This window comes from Cardiocondyla obscurior, linkage group LG12 (genome assembly GCF_019399895.1).
Source record: "Cardiocondyla obscurior isolate alpha-2009 linkage group LG12, Cobs3.1, whole genome shotgun sequence".
In the NCBI taxonomy this organism is placed as follows: domain Eukaryota; kingdom Metazoa; phylum Arthropoda; class Insecta; order Hymenoptera; family Formicidae; genus Cardiocondyla; species Cardiocondyla obscurior.
Genome location: NC_091875.1, coordinates 3865668 through 3889549, shown reverse-complemented (window position 1 = coordinate 3889549; position 23882 = coordinate 3865668). Strand labels below are relative to the sequence as shown.

Here is a 23882-nt window from a genome sequence, read left to right as displayed (position 1 = left end):
GCGCGTGCGTGGTGAGGTGTTTCTGGCACTTAGACTGGTCATCGCGCGGCGTCGCAAGACTCGCCAAGTTTTCGACGCGCGCAGAACAGTCACTCGTCGGACGTGGGACGGTACGGACGTGTCGCCGATTACGGAAAGTACCGTCTCTCCTTTTCTCTCTTAGAGCTCTGTCTTTTTCTCGACCGAGGAAATTCGTGAGCGACAGGGCGGCGTGTAGACGGACGCGGCGCGACGGGATCGTGTGTGCGTGCGTGCGTACGTACGCGCCCAGCCAGCCATCCGCTCGGCTTGCCTCGCTCTCAGTCGGCAGCGCAGCTGAACCCACTCGCATCGCAGTCGATCTCGCTGTGGCTGCTCCGTTCAGGTTTCGTGTGCCGAGGACATGGAGCTCGAGCAGGCAGTGGCGCAGGTAAACGCGAACTTGGTAAGCGGCGTATCTCGCATCTACGTGCGACCCCGCGTTCACGTAGGTGCGTGTTTCCGCAAAAACCGCCCGTGGAAACGCTCTCTCCTCTTGGCCGCCTCGCCGACCGTTCCGACGCGAAATTTTTCTAAGTCCCAAAATGGCGTCTGCGACTAAGTCCTATCCGTGGCGAACGGGCGAGCCCAAGGCACAGAGAGTGCAATCCCTGGCTTTAGATCCTCATCAACAGACGCTCACACCCCCCCGCGAAGTTTGCTTCCCCCCCTCGCCCCCTCCTCCTCGTTGCGCTTCTCTTCGCGCTTAACGAGCGCCCGTCTGTTTCAGGAGCTGAAGACGAAGGAGAGCGGCGGCGTCGGTGTCTCTGGAAATCATAGCGGTGAGTTCTCTTGCTCGGCTATAACGAAGATGCGAGCATTCACCGACTCGCGATCGAACGCGGCAGGGTGGTTGAATGAAAATCGGCCGGGAAACCCGCGATGGTCAAAAGGATGGAGGGAACGAACACGTGTCCCGTCCAGGGAAGAGCGCCGGAAGACGGGATTCGCGGAAGTCAATCTTCTCGAGGCCGATGTGTTTCGTCAATTTTTCTGAAAGCTAGAGAATCATGAATTTTTCGACGACGAAAACTTGATTTCTCCGGAGAATCCGTTCTCAATAATCGAAGACGAAATTGCGTGGGTGATAATGCGGCGTGAATGTTTGTAAAAATCTTTAAAACAAATGAAACACATGTGATAGAGACTTTAAAAGAACGCGCGGATTTTCAATTGTCAGCAGTTTTGTGGAAAAAATTTAAGGGCACGTTTCTGCGACGAAAATCTCATTAAACGTTTTGGTGTATTTGTAATGTTTTCAATTTAAAAGTCTCATTCAATTTGTTTCTCCTTTGCTCTGTTCTCCATACTTTTTTTTATATTGAATTGCTTCATTATACTTTATATACATCTCCTTACAAAAAATGGTTAAACAATTACATTTAATTAAAATTAACCATTTTTTAAAACTCTTTTATCAATTAAAATAGTTCTTTTTACAAACTTTAATCTTTTTATTTCTTAATTTTATATTTAATTTTTCTAGATCATATCAATGGCATGTCCAATGGTTTTGATAAGAAAAGTGAACATAAATCAGAGCATGGAGACAAGGATAAAGAACGATCTCATAAATCAGATCATAGAGACAAAGAAAGGAGCAAGGACAAAGAAAGGAATCATAAAAGCGAACACAGGGATCGGGACAAACACAGACATAGCTCTAGTTCTGTTAAGGACAAGGAGAAGCATGATGGCAGCAATGATAAAGATAAAGACAAGGAGAAAAAGAGTTCTTCATCTAGTAAGGATAAGGAACACAAGAGTAGCAGTTCGTCCAGCAAAGACAAGGATAAGATCAGAGACAAGGATAAGAGCAGAGACAAGGACCATCATCACAAATCAAGTTCGAGCTCCAAAGATAAAGACAGGTAAAATAAAAAAAAAAAGTGTTCTGTAAAATGTTAATTTGATCATGTTTGACGACGGTACTTTAATTTTATGATGGCATATGTCTATTAGGCATCACAGTAGTTCTAAAGACAGCTCGAGCAAGGATAAAGACAAGGACTCGAAGAGCAAGGATAAAGATAGGCATAGACATAGTAGTTCTTTGAACTCTAGTTCACGCGACAAAGACAAGGACCGAAGTATTTTGAAAGATAAGGATAGTAAAAAACACTCTTCTGAAAAGGACAAGGACAGACATTCCACTTCTCACTCCTCTGGTGACAAAGAAAAGCATCGTTCATCGGAGAAAGACAAAGACAAGCACAGGGAAAGTTCGTCCAGTGGCAAAGATAAGCATCGCCATGAAAAAGACATAGATCGCCATCGTGACGATAAGGACAAATGTAAGCAGTACTCTCTAAATATAATATATTTACATTAATATTTGTTTTAAGGTTTTCTAATTTACTCTCCAAATTGTAGCTAACCATCGTGAGGAAAAAGATAAAAAAGAGATTAAAGAGGAAATTAAAATAAAGGAAGAACCGAAGATAAAAATAAATCACTCAATTAAACAAGGATATCATAGTATGGAAATTAAGACGGAAATAAAAGAGGTAAGATTTTGTTTACAATTATGCTTTGACTAATAAATTGAAAGTAAAATAATAAAATAAATGTTTTTTAGGATCTTATAACGCAACCAGACTTTTATGATGATGATGACAGTGGTGGTGAACGACCGCTTTACATTAAAGAGGAGGACGATGATGATGAACCGATAAAACAGGAGTCTAGTATGAACTCGACAGATGGAAATGACACCAGACTGTCAGATCTTCACAATACGACAATAAAGTCGGAAAAAGACTCTCAAGAGGCTAAACCATTGGTAAATTTTATTTTAATTATAATTTAAATTTAACTTTAATTGCTTAATTAAAAAATTATCTGATATATTGATATAGTCTTCGAAATCAAAGGTATCGCCAAATGTGAAGAGAAAAATTGAGTCTGACGAAGATGAAGATATTCCACTATCGGCACGCAAAAAATCCAAGAAAGCTACTAATCTGAAGACCAAGAAAAAGAAACGAAAACAGATCGACGACGATTCGGATGCCGAAGAAATTCAGGTATAAGTTATTTTATTATTTTTTTCCATAAATTAATTTAGATAGAATGCAATGTTTTATATTACTTTTTTTTTTTAATATAGAAACCAAAGAAAAAAAATACAAAGGTGAAAACGGAAGGCGATAGTCCAAGAAAAAAGAAGCAAGAGGAAGAGCAACAGGAGGTTTGGAAATGGTATAAATATTTAAAGTTTTTTTGTATAAACGTCACGTAAATACCTTTACTAATTTTTATTTCACTTATTTTTGCATTTTTTGCGAAATTTGCTTTGTATTTAATGTATAATGTTCAATAACTGGACTTGATTTCTAGTATTAGAGTATTGTAACTTGAAATCCCTAGAAAGCAAATTTCAGATGCTGTGTGAATTCTAGAAGTGAATTCCATTTTGTCGATCTGAGACACGTGCGTCCGATCCATTATTTAATACGACTTTTTAGTCCTCGAGATAAAAATTGATTAAATTAAAAAAAAGACTAAATTAAATATTGAATATCGTGTCATAATTATTATTTATTTAATAATATATTAAATATTGAAATTTTGCGAAGTTCATGTTTGTTCTTGAAAGAAAAGCCGAATGACAGGTGGATGTAATGCGGAGTTTTGTTAAAAAAATAGTGGTTCATTTGTCAATGAGAGGTTTATTCAATCTTTGTAGCAACTGCAATTATGTAGTTTATAAATCAAAGGAGGATTTGTCGAATTTGAGGTTATATGGAGTCATATTGATATAAATTTAACATTGGAGCATTTTTAACTTTACGTCTCTAATAATTTTGGAATTAATTTTAAAATAATTTCTTTATGTATTTAACATAATAATTTGTTGCAAAATTTTTTTTTAATGATATTTATGTAAGATTATTTTTACGTTATTTAACATAATTTTATGTTGAAATTTAGGTGGGAGGAAGAGAAAAAGAGTGATGGCACAAAATGGCATTTCTTGGAACATAAGGGACCAGTATTTGCGCCACCCTACGAACCTTTACCCCCTACTATAAAATTTTATTATAATGGCAAAGAGATGAAACTGAGCCAGGATACGGAGGAGGTTGCAACTTTCTATGCACGAATGCTTGATCACGACTATACAACTAAGACAGCATTTAATAACAACTTCTTCCATGATTGGCGAGAGGTGATGACAGAATCAGAACGTGCCAAAATTACTGATCTATCCAAGTGTAATTTCAGTGATATACATGACTATTTCGTAAAGAAGAGTGAGGAACGCAAAGCTATGACAAAAGAGGAGAAGCAAAAAATTAAGGAGAAGAATGAAGAAATTCAAAAGGAATATGGTTTCTGTATTATTGACGGTCATAAGGAAAAGATTGGTAACTTTAAAATTGAACCGCCAGGCTTGTTCAGGGGTCGTGGTGAGCATCCCAAAATGGGCAAGTTAAAGAAGCGCGTGGTGCCAGAAGATGTGCTCATTAATTGTTCAAAGGACTCTGTTATACCAAAACCGCCATCTGGCCATAAATGGAAAGAAATACGTCACGATACTAATGTTACATGGTTGGCTTCGTGGACGGAAAATATTCAAGGTCAGGTGAAATATGTGATGCTGAATTCATCGAGTAAGCTCAAAGGTGAAAAAGACTGGCAAAAGTACGAGACGGCACGAAAGTTGGCCAAATCGATCGACAAAATTCGTGCAGAGTACAGAGAAGATTGGAAGAGCAAAGAAATGCGCATCAGACAGCGGGCAGTCGCTTTATATTTTATTGACAAACTAGCGCTCAGAGCCGGCAACGAAAAAGACGAGGATCAAGCTGACACAGTAGGCTGTTGTTCATTACGAGTGGAGCATATCAAGCTGCATGAGCAGATTTATGGCAAAGAATACGTTGTCGTATTCGATTTCTTAGGTAATATTTGAATTATTAAAATTGCATACATAATATATTTATAAATAAAATACAGTTGTTTTAATATTATATATAATTATATTTTTTCTATGGATTTAATTAATTTTACAGGTAAAGATTCTATTCGATATTATAATGAGGTACCGGTAGAAAAGCGTGTCTTTAAAAATCTGCAACTTTTTATGGAAAATAAATCGCCCGGAGATGATTTATTTGATCGTCTCAATACCATCACGATGAATAAACATTTGAACGAGCTAATGGAAGGTCTCACCGCCAAAGTATTCAGAACTTATAACGCATCGTGGACGCTGCAGCAGCAGCTCGACAAATTAACAGACCCGAATGAAACCGAGGCAGAGAAGATTCTCTCGTATAATCGAGCCAATCGTGCAGTTGCCATACTGTGTAACCATCAACGTTCTGTACCAAAAACACATGCAAAATCCATGGAGAATCTTAAAGCAAAGATTGATGCGAAAAAAGAGGCAATAAGTGAATGCGAGTTGCAAGTAAAAGACGCTAAACGGGATGCAAAACGTGGTTCGGTGAAAGAAAAAGTGTATGTTTTTTTTAATTCGAATAATACGAATAAATTAATAATAATTAAATATAAAATAATTAAATAATAAAGCTACTGTATATTTCATGTTTTTATATCATGCAATTTACAAGTGTAAATGCATTAATCCTAACTTTTTACTTTTACAGAACATATGACAAGAAAAAGAAACAATTAGAGAGACTAAAGGATCAATTAACAAAGTTGGAAGTCCAGGCGACTGATCGAGAAGAGAATAAAGAGATAGCATTGAGTACCTCTAAGGTGAATTATCTTGACCCCAGAATTTCCGTTGCATGGTAAGTACTTAATACACTTTAGTATATTTATCTAATTATAATTTTAATATTATAAATGTATTCTTTTATATTTTTTAATATATGAACTGCACGTTATACACAGATTTCTCTTTAATATTAATACTTACTTTGCTCATTATTTTTAATTTGCACACATTCACGCACGCACACATCCACTTGTATGCACTATAACAGTTTATACTTTATCAGGTGTAAGAAGAACAATGTACCAATCGAAAAGATTTACAACAAGACTCAAAGGGATAAATTCCGATGGGCAATAGACATGGCAGGCCCCGACTTCGTATTTTAACCCCGTGGATCATCATCATCGTCATCATTGTAACCGTCAACGTGTGTCGGTCCATGAGTGGAGTTCACCTCCCGCTGACGATGTATCTAGTGAATTTTACCTTCTACCGAGAAGCCAGGAGACTTAAAGTAAGAAAAAAAAATTTTTTAAGAGGAAAAAAAAGAACAGTGTAGACGGTATGAAAAATTTTTTACACTTATTCGATATGATAAATGTGAGAGTATGGGAACATATTTTCTATAGGATGATACGTTGCATACGTATTAAATTACGATTGTAATTGGCAACCTAATCTAACATGGTGTTAATTTAAATGCCGTACAGAAATTCGACTAACTTGTTTCGAGTCAGTCGTGCGTACGCGTTTTGCCACCGATAAAATAATTTTTATTCACATCGCTAGCTTGTTCATTTTTATCAGTGCCAGTTCGTGTAAGGCACAAACGTGATAATTTATAGGGATGATAATCAAGAGAAAAAGTCGTGATTTATGGATGATTTTTAAGTGAGTGGTGCACGATTATTATTTTAGGTAGAAATTGATTTTGTTCGTTTGGAGTAGGAAATTAGCATACAAATTCGTGCAGACAAAAAAGAGGACCGTTTAAATTTGTAATTGTACGTGTACGGAGTGCAACGACTAATCTCGTGAAAAATATGGGATTAAGACAAGCGTTTCGCACCAACTTCGGCTTGCGAAAAGTTAATAACTGCGCAATTGTATATATGTAGGACATGTTCGTACGAGTGAGACACACACACACACACACAAAACACACATAATTCACACCACGTCGATATTTAAAAAGAAAGGAAAAGGAGAAGGAAGAAAAGGAACGGAAAAAACCAAGGAGCAGGCAGCTGAAGAATTTTGTATTTCTCTTTAACGGACACAACACGCGTAACACACATTTGTTTTTCTCATAAATGTATGATAATGCCATTCATCGAATATCACATTTACATTTTGCAGAATCGTGTCGGATATTACATATATTTGTAGGACGTATTCAATATTGTGCACTCCTTTTTTGATATATAAATGGAAAAAAAAGAAAAACCAAAGCGATTAGCAAATTTTTGCCGAATCGCGGTTTGTCCCCTATCCTTCAAGCCTACTCCCCTAAAGAAACTCGATAGTATAAAAAAAATACCGAAAATATACATATATATATTTAAGTGAGTTACATCGCTTTTAGCGATTTATGTTTTATAAGATGTCTCTAGGCTATAAAAATAAACGAAAAAATGTATCCCTTAATTTCTTAACGTTATTTGCACATCTCGCGCAAACCTTACTCGGAGCCGAGTGGAGGATTACTAGGCGCACATATACACTCATGTGTATGTACATATATATATGCATATACATATATATATATTGTACATCAGCAATATATATATATATTTATATTTATATAACATATTACGCAATACATATAATTATATAAAATAATATAAATATATATAATAAAAAATGTATATGTATTTGTATGTATGTATATATGTATATACACATATATATCTTTTATGCTCACTTGACGATAATAAGGATTAGAGCGTAGCATTAAGCTCTTCATCTTCATAATCGAATCACGAAACATTTTGGCGCATGTGCTTAATAAAAAGATATACGTATTTATATCTAACATAGAAAATTTTGTTCGTCATAACACGCTCTTCTGTCACTTTGCTTTCGTTTATCGCGAATTCTTTTACATTGCAAAGTGCGCGAGTGAAATCTTGTCTCGTTTGTAAAAATTACGAAATTAGGTGTTGGGTTTACGGGGATTATCAGGAGAATCTATGAGGCTACATGCAAAATTTTTTTTGGTTACGATAGTAAAACTATTAAACTCTACGCGATCTATGTAATTGTATTACTGTGCAACGATATGTATCTCGGAAGGAGGGTAAAAACCATAATTTGTCTTTCAAGATTAACTTTCAATCTTTATCCCCATTTTTCAATTCATTGTGTGATAAACGAACAGGCCAAGTTCGGCTCGATCATCAAGATTATTTCCTAAAGAAAAGAAAAATAAATTATTATTATTTCATTAAGTTTGTACATACCACAAAGCACCACTTGTTCTTGATCGGCCGAGGGTGCGTATTTTAATATCTGGCGTTTAAGAAAGAGGAGAAATGGATAAACGCGACGCGTTCCGACAAAACCTATGTTACGTGCGCGCATCATATGCATAATTACTACTAATTAATTATAAGATACACACGTAGATATATATATGCATGCTGCTGTACGTAAAAGGGTTCGCTTCGGATTACATTCCGGAGACGCGCAACCGCGAGGTTTTTTGCGTGTTCATCATCGAAAAGGGAAGCGCCCCTAATATCGGCGATTTTATTACTTGTTTTTTGTCGCATACGCAAAAAAAAAAGAAAAAACTAATGTGTTAACAACATTAATCTAATTGGAATTTATCTTGTTGTATTAAACTTTAGGAAGTTAAAGTTGCTGTTTCGTATCGAAAAGTTTTTTTTTCCAAATATATAAAAATATATAATATAAATACTTTAAACGTCTTCGGATTTCAGTTCGTTTTTATTACAAAGTGTATAAAGTAAGAAATTTCAAAATGCTTTAAAAAAATTGTTTTAAAAGTTAAATTTATATGGAAATTGTGAAAAATACTAATGTCATTTAAAAACTTTGTAATAATATACAAAGAATAAATAATGTTAATCCTGAGATCTATTTCCAATTAGAACCAATGCTGTTTACATATTCTTTTCCGTACACATGTCTCACGGTACATACACTAAAACGGAATGAGCAGCAGAGATCTCGTTTTTTGTCTTGTTACGTTTACGCCGCGCATCATGCTAATTTCTGTAAAAGTAAGCATCATTTATCGTGCTAGACGAATTGTTATTTATTACATAATAGATGCATTAAATTAAGGTGCATCATTGTTTACACATACATGCAACAGCAAGACGGTATTATTGTATTGATAATTGTGAAGATACGAAGCAGTTATATACACGTTTTAGCTAGCTCATAACCGAGATTGATTTTAGACTGGACTACGAATTATTGATAATACGATAATGTGTATGTTTTCACGTGAAGAAAATAATAAAATTACACGATAGGCCGCTCGCAATCACTCACAATATGAATAATAGCAATGTAAATGAATCGTGTGAAACGAAAAGAAACAGGGGTAGAAAGAAGAAAAAGTAAGGGAAGAAAATGCAATGACGAGTGTGGGCCTTTATCGAGCATTACTAAGATTTTTAACATTTACAAGGAAACTCGAGTAAGAGTGCAATTGATATCTAGTACAATTTTTTGAACGTGAGACCGGCGGGAGATACATAATGTGCATGTTCAGTGATTATCTCACTTTTCGATATATTATTATTATTATTAATATTATTATTGGAATAATAAAAGATTAGTGCCGGATCGACGCAGTGGACTTGTTATTATTAATGTATAACCGGTTTATATATCAAGTTTTCGTTATATCCGAAGGAAGGAGGAACGACGTACGTGTCTCTGACTTTGTTGATTTATTATTATAAACGACAAGGTACAATAATGCATTATAATACTATTACATTACTGTGCAATTAGTTAGAGACAATAAAAATAAATTATATATACATATAAAATTTATATATAAATAAAACAATTTTTATTTATATGTAAATTAAATATATATAATTTAATATTCAAGTAAATAGAGTGTAAATCCGTAATAAATATTAAATTGTGTAAAAACTTAAAAACGAACATAAGTGTCCTAAACATTGTGCAATAAAATTCCACGATGCGCGAAGGAAGTTATAATTCTAGTTTCTGAATATGCGTATCCAAGTTAACTATCGGTAACGGTGGCTTATCCATTGTGATTTTTTTAATTCTAAAATAATATCCGAATCAAGGCTTCTGGTCAGAATAATATCTGCGAGTTTTCAGTTCCAATATTACAAAGAAGCCTTAATTCGTTAAAACGAATCTGGAGATAAAACAACACTGGATAGAAAATCCTGCTTGCTGATAATGCTCCCTTGCGCAATTCTCCAATTACCTTATACTGATTACACAATGAATAAAGAGAATTACCAGCTACAAAACGACCTTCACGACAATATATTGCACGTAGCATACGAACGCTTCCGTTTAATGTATATAAAATATAAACTCTCGAAAAAATTTTACTCTCTCCTCTCTCTAAAGTTTTTTGGTTATTGCGTCACAGCAGAGTAAATACCAAAAGAAGGTAATTCCTACATTGAAATAGGTAGACTAGACTATGCTAAAAATTACGAATTCCATCCTCCGCCGTGTAAACGTTCTCGTTACACGACGGAATTGAAATCTCACCGACGAACTTTCGAATGGCTACTTACAAAAGCGCGGGATTTGTTTTTGTAAAGTGTAATCTCTTATACCTTATTTTCTTCTAAAGTACATATTAGTCTTTCACGATTAATCTTTTTCCCATCAAGACCACGAGAAGTGCTTTCTCGTTCGAGGGCAAATAGCAAAAATTGTTATAAATAATAATTTCGCATATAAAAGATATATCTTCACCTCTCCTCTCCTCTCAATGCGCAATCTTAATTCAGTCTAATACTACAAATCTTATCGCAACTACACGTACGAAAGTTAACAGTTGTCTTTCAATGTGTGGTTTTAACAAATCTGACATTCGTTTTTCCCTTCTTCGACATTAATAACTAAACGTAACGTAAACGTTCTTGCACGCTTTTTGAGATTGACCGCGGCAGAATGTTACAAGTCGCGTGCGTGCCGTACAGTATCGACGTTTGAAAAAAATAACGTGTAATTAATCGAAAAAACGAAGAAACCAATCGCGATATGCGATAATTTTTCAATGAATAAATAGAACGATTTTTCACTCTAATGACTAGCATATCAATTACATGAAGTTCGAAAATTCGTGTTTAGATATATTTAAACTCGACGAAGACGTTTTTTGATGTTTTCCTCGAAATATCGTCATCAACGAAATTCTTCGTCGTACTTCTTGCCTCTATGCTTCTTTTCTCTCGAGAAAAACATCTTGTCTCATGGAGATAAGAATATCAAGAGGGAGCGTAAATTGTACTTAAGGGCGAAGAGTATGAACTGGAGAAGTAAGGAGAAATTGCTCGGCTGTCATCTTAGTTGTTCATTTCAGTGACTGATGACTTTATTTCTATTATTGCTCTTTTAGCTTCATCCCCGCAACATTACGCTCTCTCCTGGTATTCTTACTTCCATGTCTCGTCTTCTTTCTAATTCTTGTTTGTCTTGATCGACAAGACCATTACAGCACACACACGTCGTTTTCTGAAAAATTCTCGTCACTAAGATTGGAAAGGATAACGGGAAGAAGGCAACAAATTTACCTCTGGCCTCACTCGGGATCGGTTTCCGCTTCGCCAATCGGCAATATCGCAACAGGACCAGCAGCTGCTAGCTTGGCTTTGTACGCCTCCGGTTCGAACCAGCGAATCGGTGCCTGCAAAAAAAAAAAATAAATTAGTTCAAAAATTAATCTAACGATATAAACAAGCAATAATCCCATTACCTTACCTCTGTTGCAAGCGGCATGCTTCGATTCGGTTGAAAAGCCAAGAATTAATTGCTTGTGTGAGAGTACATGCAGACAGTAATTTAAAAAATTATACACGTTACAAGCGTATTTTACACGAGGCCTTCTCAATCTAACAATTAATGTGCACGTAAAAATGTCATGTATTCCAAAATGTTAGTAATCTGCATTCTACCTAAGCAATATGTCAGTCACAGAGCGTCGTGTAAACTACCGCTTGTTCTGTTAACGAATAACGCCCAAGTTAGCGTATTATGCAATACTCATTTATTAAATACAATGTGTACGTGAATTTAGCACACAGCATTAGTTTCGTCATTAATCTAATCTGCATACATAGCCTCTGTATACAAGATCAAATAAAACAATCTTGTACTGAAATGTGATATCTCTAAGGTTTCAAAAATAACAAAAATATAAAAAAAAAATCATTTACATTAATTAAGAATATAACGGTATAATAGAAAAGTTTAAAAATATTTCTTATATATATATACTTATAAATTTGAAACATAGGAACATGGACTTTCAGATCTTAATACAAAAATTAACACTACTACACTACACTACATAAAACTTTGTACGCAATAATATTGGATATTGTGACTGTTTCACATAACAACCCAATTAAGTCTTATTTAACTCATCAAAAAAGTATTAAACTAAGCACAACAGTTTTTGAAACTTTAAATTTTCGTCTTTGGCGACTATGACTACATTCAGAAATTTACTGTGAATACAGAAAATCTGTAGTTTACATATATTATAAATGTTCAATTTACATCGCGCATATTATATGATTTTCACTAACAATGGATATCGAAACAATCTACGATTATTTTGCGAATCCATTTAGTCAATTGCGCATATTTAATACGCAAGATTTTCGAAAAAAAAATCATAAACAAGTAAACAATGTAAAAACAAAGCAGTATATATATGTATCACACATAAAACTAACTAGCCTTTTCTTTGGTCTTGAAGAATTTTTTTAAATAAGTCTATTATTGCAAAAGCTCTAAAACCTAATCTACATCATGTACCTCATGAGTTCCTAAAGTTTTTTAATATGTGAGATAGTATTGAGATTCACACGTTAAAGATAAGTTCCACTCAATTACCCTCTTCAATTAATTGTTAAGTACAGTTCAGTCTCATCTTGCCTCCCTCATAGAAAGCAAACGTTTTTTTTTCTTTTAAACAAAAAAAAAATACAGAGATCTGTGATTATTAAACAGTACAGATCTCATTTTGTTACTCTTTCATTTAAATGCATGCGATTAATTTAAATACCGCAAGAGTCACACTCGTAACACAGGGCATTCTTTAAAAGACATATTTCTCACTCTCTTGGTATGACGTTAATGTATATGTAGTGAATATTACGTGTTGTATAAGAGTATTAAATTGCGGCGTTAAAAGGAAGAATAACGCGAAAAGTTTTGCACGGTATATGATTGGCGTTCCTGTCACATAGCGGTACCTTACGAACTATATTCGGACATTCCTTCTGTATGCGCGCCCAATCGGCAGGGGGCCGCTTCGCGTACGGTCCAGACGCACACAGTAGCAGAAACTCGTACGTAAGTTCTCTCGCTTCTGGAACTGAAAAAAATTGAAAATCGTGAATTACAATTTATTACGTACTGACTATTTGATCGATTAGAATTTTAAAGTCAAGTGGACTAAACTTTACTTATATATTTTTATATTTAAATAAACCTTGTTGAGTCGAGATTTGCTGTTCAGAGATCGGACGCGGTTTGTAAGTTTCTTCACTCTCCGAGGAGGTTGCGGCGCTATCCACACTTAACTCTCGGCCTAGAGAAGTAGGAGCGGTGATATTGTCCAACGGCGACAACGGTGTACGGTGAACCATGGGAGTAGACGTGGTGGTTATGCCTCCGAAATTGGGTTCGTCCTCATAGTTAAAATATTCTATTCCGCTGGTAAAGCTTTCAGGATCGCCCAAAAAATGTTCGTCTAGCACCAGCTTTGCTGTCTATAGATCGAAAAGTTCATAGAAATTAAAAAAAAAATAACAGAAGGAAACAAAATACAATCAAATAAATACAATATAAATTATATAAATGGAATTAGATGCTGATATGAAATATGAAAGTAAATTTTCAATTTATCAACACCTTAACTATTATTAAAATTTAATAAAACTGCATAAATCATATAATATATAAGCTCTTATTATTACCCTGACAAGATCAAGATTGCAGCCTGTAATTTTAAGAGACTGGTTACCGACAGTAACAGTGTACTTGTATTCGCCTATACTGGCGTCATTGGTGGAAAGACTGTGTAAAAGAGACGAACGCAGACGAGAGTTGTGCTGCTGATTTTGCTGCAGCCGACTGCTCTCATCTGACGCACTACTGTTGAGCGAGGAGCTGGAACCGCCCATTGCACCCTTCTCGCCGCCGGAATTTTGCTCCAGTCTTACTGGCGATGCATTTCGTTGTATCGTATCTTTGATTAAATCCTTCGCATAACTAAAACAAAGGAAACAGAAATAAGAGACATGTAACAGAGACAGTAACAAACATTGATTCACTAAACTCGTGCTGTTATCAAATAGATCTTAAATATAAGAAAAATACATTTATTATTACTATTAACTTCTATTAAATTCCATTAGTATACTTCAACTAAATTATAAATGTATTATTTAGACATACTGAATCTTGTCCTCGGACGTTCCCGTGATTTGGACAAGTCGTTCTTTAGCTCCGGGGTTTACTACAAATCAAGATACATAGTATTAGTAATGCAGTCTTGTCAAGATCGGTATCCATTAACAAAAAATTATGTAGTAGTTATCGTTAACATCTTTGAACACAAGTCCAATGGCACGGTTAATATGTTAAACAAAATGTGATTTTAAATACTGTTAAGATATCGCCAAAGCAAGGTAAGTAAAATAACGTATTTGTAAATAATATTTTAATAAAAGATAGAGAGCTATTTGCGCGTTGAATTATATGATATTAACGAAAACGTCAAAATATTACTTAAATACCAACTTTTCTATCCACATGGAACCCGCTATATTCATCTGTCGACCTAGCGTTAATAAACTGGTAATACAGCATACATATTCAGCGGTTGAGAACTGCGAACGCAGCGCGCAATATTCATATTCTTCACTCATTATAAATTAGAGATATACACTCATTATATTAAAGAGATACGAAAAAAAAAATTATCTATATAATTTTTGCAGACTAAAATAAACATTTTTCTTTTAATCAACGTTATCTTTGCAAAGTGTAACACGATTTCTATGTCATCACGTGAAAGAAAGCTGACGTGCTTCGCACTTTCCAATTAGTAGATCACGTTGCAAAACTAAAACACTAATTCAATAGTAGCCTGGTCACGCTGGTTAGGTAATAGCTTTATCATGCAAACTAAGAGCGATCGAATAAAAAATATTGGTTGCGACTTTCTTATTACAGATGTGATTTTTTTTTCACATATGTATGTTTCAAAAACAATAGGCAATACAAATTTACCACATCAAACTCAATGTTCAATGTGAGATATTAGACGTGTTTTTTAGGACAAAAATGAGAGCTTTGCTCGATCGATTAATACTGTTTTTGCGATGCAATGAGCACAAAATGCTATGACAAGCCACTGGCGGATCATTCATTTTTTACCTCGCTGGAAGGAGATGATCGTCTGGCTGAGCTCTTCTATCATGTGAACTCGCCGCCCTTTTATTCCCATCACTGTATTTTCGTGCAAATTATTTAACAATAGAACGGCTAACATAATTGAGAAATAATTAAAAGTTTATGATAAAACCAAATTGTTTTCACTTTACGAAAAAATCAGATAACTGCTTTCGTCTCACAAACAATCCCTATCGATCGCATCATATTGTAAAAAATATTGCAAATAAACTTGTAAATAATGTAATAAAAATATTAAAACAACAGTACGCGCTGCATTTTGACCCATGAGAATCAAATTTGTTTAATTCGATGGAAATTTTGTATAATGAGAATGAAAGTAATTAAGTTACCTTTTCCCGAATCGCTATTGCGAATGACGACCTCGTCTTTGCAATAATTTTTTCCCGGGATACGCGTAGGCTTTGCGAACTTTCCGCTGTTTTTGATCACTTCGCCGGGTCCCAATATCGGTGCCGAGGTGGGCGAGGTCAATAGCGGGGATGACAAGTTCGTAGGTGTATCGGGAACTACCTCAGTAAGCTAATAAAACGAAAAAAAACCTTGATTACAGTTTCGAACACTTAATAACCGCAAAAACATATGTGATTTCATTTACATTATCTAGATGTGACAACTTCTGCATATAGTACACGTCCATCGAATCAGTATGACGCCATTGTTTTGCTCGCAGCTCGATAAGTTCCAGCAAATAAACCCTGGTCATCAGATCTAATCTGTCGTCTTGGCTCCCATTTCTGATCGCCACAAAGGCCCGGTCCAGCTGATCTGAAATTAAGAAAAGTTATATGCAAATAACTGAGTTTTAATATACTTTTAATATATAATAAAAAATTATTCACCTTTGTAAATAGCTTCTAACTGATTGGCGTAAAGTTTCAGGTGACTACACATAGAGATCACATTCGATTGCAGCGTTCGATCATGGAAGCCATTGGTTAGTTGCATTGCAACATTGTCGATTAAGGACACTATATCCTCTACTGAAAAGTTGAAAGAGACAACAAGTTAATAAAGAGTAATCACCGATCTGATTCCAGAAAGAACAAACGCAATTAACATGTTTATAATAATTTATATAAAAAGATTATAACTAATAAAAAAAAATATTTATAAAAGACTATCGTTGCAGAAGATTGCGCGTCTTGAAAAATAAATGCAAAAAGATTTACCAGTCGTGATCCGCCCATCGACGGTCGAGTTGCGCTGGTTAAGCTTAAGCGGCCGTGGTTTTTCGAGCTTCTTTACCGTTCTGGCCCTGTTTAATTGTGCAGTAGCCATTGTAATCCTGTAACAAAAATCATTACGTATTAGACAAAGAAAACTTAAACCTTCAATATTTAAATTATTGTATTATAATTAATGCAATATAAACTACTTTATTAAATAACGATTTATAATAAGAGGAATATATTAATTAAGCGGTATTATTAGATATATTAATGTGCTATTCCTACACTTGATACTGGCATCAACCGTTTAGAAATGCTTGTTATGAAGAGAAAGTATTACATGAAAGTTTCGTTCTGAAGAGGCCAAGGTTTTTTGCTACACCACCTCCTTTCAATAAACTCATTTCTTTTGTATGACACAGATCATTGAGCAACACGTGAATATCACAATGTTCTAATTTCTTTCGCAAGAGAAAACTTTTTTTAAAACCAAGAGCGTTGTTTGAAAAATGTTTTTTTTATTGAAAAAAAAATAATTTTCTGTAAACTTCGAGGCTTGGAATTCCATATCTAGACAATAATGAGACCGTGGCGATAACAAAGACCTTATTCGAAGATACAAAGGGCGACGGTAAATCGTTATCTCGTTCAAATCGTCACTGTAACAGAAATAATTTGATTTGCATCTTTTTTTACGTCGCGATGTTCCCCTATAGTCATGCGAGAAGAAAGCGAAGCGAGTAGCAAAACAGACGGCATGAGGGAGCGGTAATGGAACTTCGGGCTCTTCGCCCTTGCCACCCTCATCCTCCAAAAATATACCTCGTCCATGTGACACACGTGCGACGGCTGTGTTTTGTCGCGTTAATCGAGCTACAAAAGTCCAGGCGAAACCTTTCGCGTTTCAGAAAATGATGTATACAATTAAGTATACATTACGATAACATTGTAACTTGGCTCAGCCAGGACATTTTACGTAATCTATTGAACAGATTCGATAAAGTATTTGTCTGTTATAAATTTTGTCGGTAGAGAGACTACAAGTTCAATATAAAATCGAATGTACACGAGATGCTAATAATAATATAACATAATTTTGTAAATAACGTTTGGTGAAATTGGCACTTTCAAATATATTTTGGAGTACCTTCTATACAATTTTGATGAAAATTGACGTTGGAAATTGAAAAGAATGTGAATTTGTCGAATACTGTTTCAAGTTTACTATCAATTCACGGCCAAGGTAAGACGAAGCAAGTGAAACATGATGCAGACACGACTGACGCTGATTTCCTAGTAATTTCTGATGAAGTTTGTCGCTAAACTGTGATCAAGTTACTGTAGCAGGTTTCGCCAGTAAAGCACAGGCTTAATGCGAATGCAACACGTGCCAGTTTGCAAGAAACTTTCAATGTAATCTTACGCTATAACAATTTGTCAATTATGATTATTCATCATTGTTAATATAAATAATTGGTATAAATTGTTAAGAACATGGGATTTTTAATACATACGTACGCCAATTCATGCAATTTGCTTAGACAATTCAATTTATGTACCGTGATACAAACCGCCCTTTGTGCTGAGTCTAAATATATTATCGTCATTACATTTCTTTTTAATCACATCAGAATCTCTTATCGCATTAATTAACACGGTGTTCAATAACCGTGAGACATCTTGCACCCCGACGAATCTTAAAACGGTAGAAGAGAAGAAAAGAAACGTAATTTGAGACGGTCGCAAAGAAAAAAGATCAAACAAGAACAAGAGAAATAGACGATCGTACCCAGCGATTAAAGCGTACAATGTAGCAGGTCAGTTTGCAGAAGGGAACAGTTTCGACGTTTTCCCGCGTGAGGAAAACCTACTGCGTATCTTTTGCGTGACGCAGTGGAAGAAAGAGAAGACGAAAGTGGAGAAACAAAAATATAAAGGGGGTGACATCGTCGGGAGGAAGGTGGAGGAAGACGAAGAGACGAGCAACATTGAAAACGACGGATCCATTCGCACCTAGTTGCACCTTTTGCACTCGGCGATAAGGTAAACTCGCGTGCCGCCTTCGCGCGCACGTGAGAGAGAGAGAAAGAGAAAGAAAGATGGAAAGAAAAGTGCGGAGTGCAGACGGCGGCAAGTAGGCAAATAGATCTATTAGTATACAGACACGGGAAAATTATTTCTGGCGTTTTACGCGCGCGTGTGAGTGCACGTGCACGCGCTCGCGCGGCTGTCGCGCTCGGCGCGGCGACGAGGTTCCTTCCGCGCGGAACTCCGGATATGGAGGCCGGACGCCCGGACGAGAAAGCCACCCGCGACGACGGCATCGACGCATCACCGTCGTAAGAAAACAAGAAGCCGCGTGTCGCACGTTTCCGACGTACGTACCTCTCGCGGGATCCACCGCTCCGTCGGCCGTACACAGCAAACGGATCAACGACACGAAGATCGTCCGGCTGGGGGCAGGCTGGGGGACTGATTGCATACACTGGTGCAGCTAAATTCATAATGGCGGCCGATAGTGCTGCCTTCTGCCGCTGTCCCCGCTGTATTAAAACTAATGGAACATCCGTCTTTTGTAAAATGGCACTTCCGCGCCATGGGGAAAGCGGGGAAAGCGGGGAAAGCGGGGAAAGCTAAAGCAAAGGATCAGCTGATACTCTCTCGTCAGACTTGTTAGTACCAAGTACCTCGATTTGCCTTTGGCGGAGTTATAACCGACCTCAAATCAGATATATGTTTTATTTTTTAGTAGTGCGTATACCGAAAAGCAGATATATAGCGTTTTTCTGCGGCGACAGCGGCTAGCGTACGTAACCCTAGGCGGCAGAGACAAGGGATGAGAGAACGGGGGGGAGAATCAGTCTTCGGCAATCCGGCCGGCGCGGGATATAATACATGCGAATATGTGAAACTCGACGCACACGACGCTAAAGTCGCGTTCGCTAGCTGCCGTCGCCATATCTGCTTTTCAGCGTACAAATATACAATGTATAAATCATATGTATATACATATTATTTTAAAATAGTTATTTTTAATTGTAAATTACTGATATCTTAAAACATGCCACATATGTCAATAGTCGTCAATCATTAGACAAAATGAGTTATTTAACTATAACTTCTTTTAGTGTTAATTAATATACATCAGATGAGACGCTAGAATTATTAATAGATATTATATAATTTCTATTTTATTTTTCTAGATACTCTTTCATAACTGACGGCCTTCTTAAGTTGTACAAATATTACTGCAGAAGGATTTTTTTCTCGGCAAAACACTCTGTGGTCTGCCGTGCTTTTCGAAGAGCCACGATCGAATAAAGACCGATTTTTTTTATCATATTTGCATTCAAAATTACGGCTCTTTAAAACAGCACAATTTAAATTTGTTGCACTATGGATGTAAAAGATGTCATGAACAATTTATTGCATGACAAATGAAATCGTATTAATTCCTCTGAAGACCTCTTCTTGGTCTCGAAAATAATTCTGCATCGACAAAATGCAAAATCTTATTCTGCCAATGCAGAAATCTACCTGGACTCGCACCATTTCTATTCATTATGCTTGGTAAGTTGGAGCTTTATCATACTGACTAGCAATCAGTCTTGCATAAAGTCAGTATAATATTGAATAAGAAATACACCTTAAAATAATTTTATAAATTTATTATTTTATTTTTAGTGAACGTATGTTATCGAGACACAAGAGGGAGATACAAAATTACTTCAGCACGTCGATTCCACTCCACTGCGATGCGTCGACTGCATGTTTCACCGAGGAACGCTGCCCATAAACTAAAACACCTGTCTCATTTAACTCTCGCAAAACCCCCGTACTTCGCCTTGCCGTTCGTTGTCTTTTTCACGTTGCTATAACAATGCATCATTATCGATGCACCACCCGTGAAACTTTGCATGATGCAGCGCGGAAAAAATGTTCTCCACGACGCTATCCGTATGTTTTGCAAAGTAAGTTTAATTTTTCGTATAAACGAAATTAAATTAATTTTCCGCATATATAATCGGCAATTAATTATACTCACATTTTAAATGCTGCAATCACTTGTTAATAAGTCAAAGTCGTCTCTTTCACACTCGGTTTAATAACTATTAACTTCAAGTACACAAATGTATTTTTTTTTAATTTTTTTATTGCGCTGCGTTAACCAGCGCGTTTTCTACTTAACGGTACATTTATCTTACTTTATTAACTTTCGTGACGATTAGTCCACTTCATGGTTGCTGTCTTTCGGCCCTTTCACGCAGCTACGAACATACGCTGCCCGACGTGTCGTAAAGCTACGTGGCGATGCAACAGTTTTTTGTGTTAAAGTTCGCTTGACGAAAAATACCGTTAAAGTTTTAGAGTATGCAAATTGTTGAAAAAGAGCAGGTTTCTCAAAGCGACTAGACAAAAGAATAAATTAATAATAAGCGCCCCAGGAAAATTTGAGGGCGTTGCACCCGTTTAGATATTCATAGACTGTTTAGCGATGCCGTATAGGCGGGGTACACAAATTCGTTTCGGAGAAACGAGAAATTGCGCACCCCTCCCGTAAAAAAAAAAAATTGCGACAGACATTAATATCTGAAATATTTACGAGCGCCTGTACTTTGCACCTCAGCACGTGCGATTCGGAACTTTTTCCGTGAGCATGCGTAACGTGCACCTTGAGAAGCTAAAAAGAACGCTAAATTCATTAAGAAAAAAAATGCCAGTCTTCGTTTAGTCTTAATCATGGACAGCTCTAAGAAACTGGCCCACACAGGTGTCTATATTTTTCTATTGCTATCTTTAAAGTACAAGATTTAATGTGAGCTATTCCTGCTGGGATATTAGGCGAACATTGCGAATATAATGTTTAATTTCTGCTCTGATTACTTTGTCGTTCTCCATTTGTCGATTTTATCACTAACATCATAATTATTTTACAGACTTAGATTGGGCAATCGGGATAAATCGGATTTCTCTAAAGATTGTCGGTCTCTGGCCGGATGAAAAGCTAAATCGTCGACAGAAATTTTTTGCGGACTTCCGCGCCATCGTTATTTGTATAATGATGCTCTTCTCATCGGTTGTACCTGGATTAGTAGCATTGTTGAGGGTCTGGGGAGACATGATGGCAATGGCAGACAATATGCAAATCGGCCTACCCTTCTCAGTAACCGTGCTGAAGTTCATCATCATGTGGTTCCACAAGAAAGGTAATTTTTCTCTTTCCATAAAAATATATTTTAAATATCACTGTGATATATACATATATATTACCGCTCTGCAATATTTTATTAATTCGATACTTTTGCATTTTTCGCCGAAGATCTCGAACCGGTCATAAGCATGGTCATAAAAGATTGGCTCAGGACAAAAACGACGCGGGAACGTGACACTATGATAAAGCAAGCGAGAATCGCCAGAATAACAGTCATATTTGGATGTATCATGATGGTCTTAGCGTGCATCATTCTTATTATTCCACCATGCTTTGGTTATACGACGAGGTATCTGACAAACCTGACGGATCCGGGAAGACCGATGTTGGTGCAGACGTATTTCTTACGTGACATTACGGAAACCCCGTACTACGAGCTCGTCATCACCGCCCAAGCTTTATCCATCATAATGGCTGCGATTTCGTATACGGGCATCGACACTTTTCTTAGTTTCCTCGTATTTCACATATGCGCTCAGTTGGAAATTCTCAAAGAGCGTTTGCTCAATTTGAACAGCTTTAAAGATTTTAATACCGGATTATCCTTCAATATCCAGGATCATCTGCGTCTTATAAGGTTGTATTAAACTCGATTTATAATATGATTTGCGTATTTTGCACTATCATTATGTAAAGTAATATAAAAAAAGATAGAGAGAAAGTAGCGTGGCGGTTTGACTACAGTCGCTGAAATATACCGCGTGTGTGAAGAAGATTCAGATACAATTATTTAGTGATATTCCATGTGATATTTTTTACTTGCAGTTATTTTTGCAAAATAAAATACGTGCTTAAAAAAATTTTCTGTTTGATCGAGATAGATCAATTTTATAATATTTTTTAACGTAGGTCTATTGACGTCATTGACAATACGTTCAACTTGATGCTTCTGACACTGTTGGTATTTTTCGCTATGTTATTTTGTCTACAAGGATTTCTAATAGTTAACGTAAGTTGCCAAACGGGAGAAAAGAGTGAGCTTATTTTGTAATAATATTAAATGTCCATTGCACGCGCAATTTTTTGTTACAATGGATTACAATGGCTTTCGTTACATTTTTTCATGTAAATCGTGTACACGCGTATCGAAAACAAATTTCATTAAGATGTTAAAATCAATGTTCCAATCATAAATGTTGATAGAAAATATGTTAATGTGACTAGATTATTGATGGAACTGGCGAAAATGTTTCCTTCATGCGAGTTTGCTGGCTTGTTTCTATTCTTGTTAATACATTCGCTCATATGTGTTTGTACTGCGTGGTCGGAGAGGTTCTTATAGCTAAAGCAAGTATTACTTATAAATGACGAACTTAAACTCTGATCTTATAATGCAACAAATTTACAGGCCGAAGGAATATTTTATGCGGTGTATAATTACGCGTGGTATTTGAGAACGCCGAATGAAGCAAAAAACTTGATGTTAATTATGATCCGAGCTGAGAAACCACTTTACATCACTGCTGGCAGGATATGTCCACTGACATTGTCTATGTTTTGTAGTGTGAGTGCTTTAAATTCACTTATGTGTTACTGAAAATGCAACTGGTCAACGATTAATTTATTATATGATTTTAATATAGAATTAAATTGTTAAATTTTTGTTTGATTAGCGATTAAGCTGATCGAAGTTTGATCTTCAAATTAATTATGCATATATATTATTTCTTTCGTTTTTATTTCATTTATACTTATTATAATTCTTATATTTCTTTTTTTCCAGCTGATAAAAACATCAGCCGGTTATGTGTCTGTATTGCTCGCCAATCGATAATTTTAAATGCTAATCGACCGAAAATTCAATGAACGTTTCAGATATTAAAAAAAAAAGCTAATTAAACTTTGAATGAGCAGTGTGTGATCTCTCTATTTTATGTTTGCCTAATTCGATTTGAGTGGGATTAATTACGATTATATGTATAACTATTACATTATAAATTAATTATACAAAGTAATGAATAAACAATTGCGTTATAACGACGATATTTTAACACTACAGATATTTCCGAAATAATTTGCGGTTAATGTTTAATAAATGCGTTATAAAATATGAAACATACATTATTAATTTAAACTAACACAGTTTTCAGTT

The 23882-nt window shown here is 35.8% G+C and overlaps 3 protein-coding genes across 13 annotated transcripts; 2 read left to right on the top strand and 1 right to left on the bottom strand.

Moving 5' to 3' along the window:
• The first annotated feature begins 111 nt into the window (after positions 1-111).
• On the top strand, positions 112-9460 carry Top1 (topoisomerase 1). 4 transcript variants are annotated; one of them, XM_070664467.1, is made up of 12 exons: positions 112-424; positions 749-800; positions 1505-1889; positions 1981-2312; positions 2392-2525; positions 2597-2800; positions 2877-3044; positions 3128-3219; positions 3952-4925; positions 5037-5487; positions 5637-5786; positions 5997-7360. In XM_070664467.1, exons 1-12 carry the CDS (start codon positions 383-385, stop codon positions 6097-6099), a joined length of 3087 nt encoding a protein of 1028 aa, XP_070520568.1. In that variant the 5' UTR covers positions 112-382; the 3' UTR covers positions 6100-7360. The 4 variants fall into 4 exon arrangements, with proteins under 4 accessions (XP_070520568.1, XP_070520569.1, XP_070520570.1 ...); XM_070664468.1 differs by having other exon boundaries at positions 113-409; XM_070664469.1 differs by having other exon boundaries at positions 113-424; positions 2892-3044.
• A 163-nt stretch (positions 9461-9623) lies between these two features.
• On the bottom strand, positions 9624-19061 carry Mxt (Eukaryotic translation initiation factor mextil). 6 transcript variants are annotated; one of them, XM_070664477.1, is made up of 12 exons: positions 18964-19061; positions 16579-16694; positions 16249-16389; positions 16005-16174; positions 15739-15928; positions 15371-15442; positions 14387-14447; positions 13906-14200; positions 13419-13698; positions 13180-13301; positions 11491-11603; positions 9624-11431 (listed from the first exon to the last, which is right to left on the bottom strand). In XM_070664477.1, exons 2-11 carry the CDS (start codon positions 16685-16687, stop codon positions 11499-11501), a joined length of 1545 nt encoding a protein of 514 aa, XP_070520578.1. In that variant the 5' UTR covers positions 16688-16694; positions 18964-19061; the 3' UTR covers positions 9624-11431; positions 11491-11498. The 6 variants fall into 6 exon arrangements, 5 of the variants coding, with proteins under 5 accessions (XP_070520578.1, XP_070520575.1, XP_070520574.1 ...); XM_070664474.1 differs by lacking the exon at positions 18964-19061 and adding exons at positions 18138-18274; positions 18368-18465 and having other exon boundaries at positions 9624-11603; XR_011546471.1 differs by having other exon boundaries at positions 9624-11603; positions 11678-13301.
• On the top strand, positions 18779-23641 carry LOC139107138 (odorant receptor Or2-like). 3 transcript variants are annotated; one of them, XM_070664480.1, is made up of 7 exons: positions 18779-19250; positions 19782-20148; positions 20263-20549; positions 21516-21785; positions 21899-22367; positions 22640-22739; positions 22955-23102. In XM_070664480.1, the coding sequence occupies exons 3-7, from the start codon at positions 20459-20461 to the stop codon at positions 23096-23098; spliced, it is 1074 nt and encodes a 357-aa protein (XP_070520581.1). In that variant the 5' UTR covers positions 18779-19250; positions 19782-20148; positions 20263-20458; the 3' UTR covers positions 23099-23102. The 3 variants fall into 3 exon arrangements, with proteins under 3 accessions (XP_070520581.1, XP_070520582.1, XP_070520583.1); XM_070664481.1 differs by having other exon boundaries at positions 19246-19329; XM_070664482.1 differs by lacking the exons at positions 18779-19250; positions 19782-20148 and adding exons at positions 23139-23294; positions 23514-23641 and having other exon boundaries at positions 20444-21349; positions 22955-23077.
• Positions 23642-23882: the final 241 nt, after the last annotated feature.

Coding starts and splice junctions, on each gene's coding strand:
- Mxt (XM_070664473.1), bottom strand. CDS start 16,687: ATGGCTACTGCACAATTAAACAGGGCCAGAACGGTAAAGAAGCTCGAA. Junction 16,390..16,578: donor CGATGGGCGGATCACGACTG/GTAAATCTTTTT, acceptor TCAACTTTTCAG/TAGAGGATATAGTGTCCTTA. Junction 15,443..15,738: donor CAATAGCGATTCGGGAAAAG/GTAACTTAATTA, acceptor ACGAAAATACAG/TGATGGGAATAAAAGGGCGG.
- Top1 (XM_070664467.1), top strand. CDS start 383: ATGGAGCTCGAGCAGGCAGTGGCGCAGGTAAACGCGAACTTG. Junction 3,045..3,127: donor CGGATGCCGAAGAAATTCAG/GTATAAGTTATT, acceptor TTTTTAATATAG/AAACCAAAGAAAAAAAATAC. Junction 5,488..5,636: donor GGTTCGGTGAAAGAAAAAGT/GTATGTTTTTTT, acceptor TTACTTTTACAG/AACATATGACAAGAAAAAGA.
- LOC139107138 (XM_070664482.1), top strand. CDS start 21,319: ATGGACAGCTCTAAGAAACTGGCCCACACAG. Junction 22,368..22,639: donor GATCATCTGCGTCTTATAAG/GTTGTATTAAAC, acceptor TTTTTAACGTAG/GTCTATTGACGTCATTGACA. Junction 22,740..22,954: donor AAGGATTTCTAATAGTTAAC/GTAAGTTGCCAA, acceptor TAATGTGACTAG/ATTATTGATGGAACTGGCGA.